The 6,238-nt window shown below is 35.1% G+C and overlaps 1 protein-coding gene across 1 annotated transcript; it reads right to left on the reverse strand.

The window, feature by feature from the left end:
• Nucleotides 1-3,258: 3,258 nt before the first annotated feature.
• BBA_06207 (uncharacterized protein) lies at nucleotides 3,259-4,209 on the reverse strand (the record flags this gene model as incomplete). Its single annotated transcript, XM_008601304.1, has 1 exon — nucleotides 3,259-4,209. One exon carries the CDS (start codon nucleotides 4,207-4,209, stop codon nucleotides 3,259-3,261), a length of 951 nt encoding a protein of 316 aa, XP_008599526.1.
• Nucleotides 4,210-6,238: the final 2,029 nt, after the last annotated feature.

Genomic DNA, 6,238 nt, shown 5'->3' on the forward strand with positions numbered 1-6,238 from the left:
TATTAAGGAACTAAAGGGGGCCTATAGGGCCTATTATATAATATTAATACTTTATAGCTAGTTTCTTTTTACTCCTTTTTCTCTTCTCCTTAAGAGAATTATTAATAGTTATAACACCTATTTATAGAAGTCTAGGGCTAGTCTATAATATAAAACTTATATTTACTTTCTAGATATTTACTATATACCTAAGAAATTAGCTAATATCTAATAGGTAATTATAGTATTTATACTATACTATATTACTTTTGTTATTTAATAAAATATAATATTATTATAAGTTTCTATTTAGCTTACCTCTACTAATATAATAATATATATTTAAAGTACTTTATATAATAGGTAAAGTAAGCTAGTTTTAACTATAGTTTACTAAGTTATAGGTAACTAGAAAGGGCTTCTAGTAGTAGAAACCGGCCTAATAACAAAGCTTAAGAGTACTAATCTAAGTATTAAAAAGGCTACTATATTATATACTATACTATACCTTAAAAAAGTACCTCTACTATTAAGAGAAATACCTTATAAAGAATAGTTTTAGTACTTTTATAATAAGCTATTATAAAGCTCTTCTAGTATTAACCGTAGAATAAGTATTATATAGTACTTATATTATAGTATTTTATTAATTTACTTATAATATTTATTCTAGTTTAGCTTAGGGTTATTTATAATATATAATTAATAAAGAGCCTAATAGTATTCCTTAGCCTAATAAATTTAGATTTACTTTTATATATAATAAGTTAATAATACTAATTATACTAATTATACTATAGCTAATAAATTTTATAATTTAAACTAATTATATAAGTTTAAAATTATATTAGTACTATTTTTAGTAGTCTTTTATCTTATAATAATATAATATATTTACTAGCTAAGGTATTCCTAATACTACTTAAATTACTTATATATAGGAGTTATAAAAGCTATATTAAAAGCTATAAAAGTAGCTACTCTATATTACTAAGAAGTCTTTATTAAATTAGCTAAAGTATAAACTAAGTAGTATAGTAATTTAGATTATTATATAATTTTTATAATAGCCTCTAACTAATTAAATAATAACTAACACTACTAGTACTTTACTTACTATATATAAAATAAAATATAGTAAGTTTAAAAGGATTAATAATATATCTATACTAAAGTACCTTAGTCTAAAGTAAATATAACCTTAAAAGTATATAAGTATTAAATTACTATAGTATATACTTAACTATAGAATTAAGTAGACTAAGTATATAAGATAGCTATCTTAATAATAAATAAAGGTTATACCTCTCTTTACCTAGAGAACTTAATTCCTTACTTTTATATTTATTAAAAACTTACTATACTATTTATAATCTTACTAGAAATAGCATAAGTTACTATAGAGTTAATAAAGGCCTTTACTATGCTTTAAGCCTCTTTATCTTTTAGTAGTTGGTTTACTTTATAGATATAGGCATTAACTTAGTAATAAGCCGCTTATTATCGCTATTACGAACTTCTAGGCGTGCACTTATCTCCGCGCTAACACTTGTAGAATCAACCACCAACAACGAAAAGTTCACTAAGCGTTCTCATCAACACTACCTATATATTCTTAGTATACTCGCAGCATTATTAAGGAGCTATAGAAGCTCGTATAAGCTAAGCTACTGCCTTGCAGCAGCCCTAGCATACTATGTGATAACTTATGTTAGAATCGAAGGATAAATTACTAGTGCGATGATAACAACTGGTCTGCTAGTGTATTATACACTAATAAATACATTAATAACGGTTAAAGCTACTATAAAACCTACTATATTATACACAAAGGACAAGGACTATATAGTATTTTGTTAATACCGCCGAACATGTTTCTTAGCGAATACGAAGGCAAGTATATTACACGAGAGTAAGCCTTGCGGCAATGTAGAAGGTACACTGAATACAAGGTATATCAACCCTGTTCGCCTCTTTATTTCTCTTAATAACTTCGTATCGCGCAGTAGCATTATATGGTAGATGTTTGGTATGATCTCGTATGCGATGCAACCGAGGCTATAGTCTTATTTATCAGGTTAGGCCGGGAGACTTCTGTAGCACGGCTGCTACCTTATCTTTATATGCTTTGTAGGATACGAGGACTTAGCGTCGAATTATCGTCCTACTAATATTAGTATTAATAATCTTAATAAGAGCGTTAAGATACTTAAATATCCTATATAACCTTCTTTATTTATAAATATAAAAGAAATAGTTTTCTTTAATAATTTACTTAAGTAAGAAGTACTAGAAGTACTTTTAGTTAAAGCTCTAAATAAGGCTATTTATAATATCTTACTCTTATAAAAGTTATATATTAAGCTTTATTACTTTAGTAGTAGATCTTTATTTAGCCTTTACTTTCTTTATTTTCTTTTAAGCTAATAACTTTATTCTTTTATTAAGAATATATATATTATAATCTTTAAATAAATAGGTATTTATATTCTAAAGACCTTTCTTTATAATACTTTATAATTATTGGCTTTTAATCTAAATATAAGGTTTATAAATCTATTAGTAATTACTATTAAAATTCTATATATTATATTTAAAATACTATATTTAAAATAATATATTATATATATACTATAACTATATATAGTCTAGGAAATAATACTAAAGGTATTAATACTCTAGGTCTAAAAGTAATATTATTAACTATAAACTTAGTATAGGTATTATTAAGAAACTTAATAATAGTGTTATTAGATAATAGAATAATTTAGTTTTATCTTTATTTAGTAAGTTAGATTATATTTTTAACTTAGTATTATACTATAGATATATATACTTAGAAGAGGTGTTATAGACGTATTTAGGTAGTATTAGTATTTATGAATCTACTTAGTTAGGAGCGGCCCTATCTTGTATAGTGCACCAGCGCTGGGTCTATAACAGCTATCGTACCCTAGATTAACGACGTTAATAGCTTAATCTACGGGTTGGTGATATAGGATTGACGTATTATGTAATTGAACGTGATATTGATTGAGTTGAGTTGATGCTAGTGGTTAATTTCGTTAACCCGGTTGAATTACGTTGAGTGGTGTGCAACCTTGCTTCACGCATTCGACACATCACGCAACAGACATTGGTCTTGACAAAACAAGATGAATTGATCTGTACTCTCTACCTACGGCCACAAGTTGATTGACAGCCTGCCTCTAAACGAGTCAACGTGGAAGCACGCCCTTGGAGTGGAGCGAACCAAACGCCCCAGCCCCTTACTCCGCTCTAGTTCAAGAACTCAAACTTGGTCCCCTGCTCAATGGCCTTCTGGATGGTCTCCTTTGTTCCCATGTTGGCCGGCACTGACTCGTCCCTGGCCTTCTTCAAGGACAGCGGCTCCTGGACCAAGACCAAGCGGCTCATGGCCTGAATGCCGTTGGCCTCCCTGATCGGGACCGTCAGATGGACATTCTTGGTCGGCTCGAGAAGGCCGAAGCTGCCGTCTTTGGCACAGTTGGCGTCGTAACGGGAGGTGAACTGATCGCAGATCCTGAATTTCTCCTCCATGAGACACAGAGGACGCTCGCCGAGCATCCCATTTGAAATGCTCCAGACCTGGTATCCCAGCTCCCGGGAGACCGTCGCGTCGATGTTGAGATGGAAAGTCCAGGTCTCGATGCGGCACTCGTGGGCTGGCGGGCAGGGGCCCTTGAACGTGACCGTCGTCGTCTCGGTATTGGTCAACGTCGTGGATTCCGAGTACTGGCCCGAGAGCTCGACGACGCCAGCAGCCACGTCTTTCTTGCCAAAGTTACCGGTCACCTTTGCGCCAATGTTCCAGCCCTTGGTTTCCGTCTTGGTGTTCGTGGTCGACTGAGCGGTTTCCACGCTCCCGGTCCCTTCGGATCCCGTATGCACACTCGTAGCGTCCACGACGGAGAGGTAAAATGCCTCCGTTTTCACCGGGCGATCGGTCAGAATCGAATTCTTCTCCCAGAACTGCACCTGGTCCGCGCTCGAGCCGAACAAGTTGCCCATCAAGATGGGGGCGCAAGTGTACTGCCAGTCCTTGCCAGTCTCGTACTTGGGCGGCTGTGACTTGTCCCAGCTGAGCATTTCGAGCTTGTGCAGAACGTTGTGAGCATAGATCTCGGCTTTGTTTTCCTCGGCACGCTCTTCGACAGGGTGAGCCGTTGCCGAAGTAGCGAGGATGGCAAAAGCTGTAGCAATCTTCATCTTTTCGAAGAGGGGTGAGGTCCAAGTTTCAATTCAAGTGTTGTCGTAAAAGGATGAGTAAAGAGACTAGCTGGTTGTGAGAGTGATTGATGCTGTGAAGGTGATGGATGCTTTGAGGGCGATTGATTCTGTGAGGTTTTTTTTTCGAACATGAAGGGGTACATGATTGACCTTATATGCTAGCTTTTCCACATACAAGTCCCGAATTCTCACGTTTCCTTCTGGAAGGAGGTAGTCATATGATGCCCTCGTATGAGACTCCGAAAGGTCCCGAGAATCCTCGTGATTCTGTAAGCTTATGATCTGTTTTCGTTCCACCCTGAATCTCGCTGAGTGCTATATGCCGCGCAATGGCTTAGACGAGTGATAAAAGAAGAGTTGCTTTTGAGAACATTGTATTGATCTGGGCGCTATATTCCTGGTAGCCTCCCCACCCGGCCACTGCCCAGTAGAAGACAGACAGTTCCCGGAACTTCCGCTCCCGGGTGAGCGTTCCAAGCTTGAAGAAATGGCTCGTAATAGATCAACAGGAGTCAATATATAATCCAAAATTATGCGAGACTTGCTGCTGCGAGCTATGACCGCCAGTAAGCTGCTCAATCTTCGGTTACGAATCTTCTGCTACCATGTTGGGTGTGCTTCTTATCAACCCGGATGGTGGTTGGTTGGTCGGCTGTCCCGGAAGGGAAAAAAACAGTGGACAACTATAAGAACTGAATGGGTTTTAATCGGAAATCTGCAGGGTTGTCGGCTCCACACGATGCCCTTGACTCAGCCGCCCTTAGACGAACGAGTAAGTTAGATAGTCACAAGCCTCGTAGCTCGTATCATTATTTTCGGTCCCTAGCAGCTCTTAGATTAGCTAGCAGCTCCTGCCGGCCGACAACCGCCGCCGACCGCCGCCGACCGCCGCTGACCGCCAGCTTTAAAAGATAGCGGTTCCTAGATGCTAAGTAAGTCTTATAGGCCTATAGTAGTTCTAATAGTAAGTTTTAAGAGCTAGGTCTCCTTTTAGCTAGCTAGATTTCTTAGTAAATATATTCCTATAGTAAATAAGCCCTATAAGTTTCTAGTATTATTTATAGTAGGAATATATCTACTAAGAAATCTAACTAGCTAAAAGGAGACCTAGCTCCTAAAACTCACTATTAGAACTACTATAGGCTTATAAGACTTACTTAGTATCTAGGAACTACTATCTTTTAAAGCCGGTAGTCAGCAGTAGTCAGCGGTTATTAGCCGGCAAGAGCTATTAGCTAATCTAAGAGCTACTAGGGACTAAAAATAATAATACGAGCTATAAGGCTATATACTAGATACTATTCCTCTACTTATGTTCTAGTTGATATATTAGACTAACTTAATCTCTGATAAGCTTTATATAGTGACTTTTCTTCTACGTTACTATTAGGGCCTTATACTAGTCGGTGGAGGCGGCTGTTATAATATAGCCTAATTACATAATCTATCTTCTATATATAACTTCGTTAAAGGTAAGTATTATTAGCTACTGAATATCTGACTTTTCCTATATAGGTTATAGTAATATACTTTAGATTATTATTAGTATATAGTTACTTACCTAGCTAGGGTAATGTTATTATAGGTAAGCTCTCTATATTTATTACTAGTTGTAATATAATCTACGAAAACTTAATAGTATAAGAGTCCCTAGGCTATTTATTATATTAATGTATACTAGTTCTAAGTAAAGCTAAGAATATATTAGATATTGCCTAAGCACTAATAACTATAAAGGTAGTATCTTCCCTTTCTTATACTAGTCTTAATAAGCTAGTTATTATTACTATAAGCTATATATCTATTAAGGTTATAAACTATAAGGCGCCTAGTATAACGATAGCTTATCCCTAATCTATAGTTAGTCTATTTCTTAGGAAGTAAGTTAGGTTTAAATACTATAAGGTAGTAATAAGTAGTGTCTTTATATAAAGAATTATTAAAAGTAGAACTCTTAAAACTAATTACTTAGTATTACTTAGATTAACTAGTAAAGATCTAAACTACC

The sequence above is a fragment of the Beauveria bassiana genome (genome assembly GCF_000280675.1).
Source record: "Beauveria bassiana ARSEF 2860 unplaced genomic scaffold BBA_S00017, whole genome shotgun sequence".
NCBI lineage: Eukaryota > Fungi > Ascomycota > Sordariomycetes > Hypocreales > Cordycipitaceae > Beauveria > Beauveria bassiana.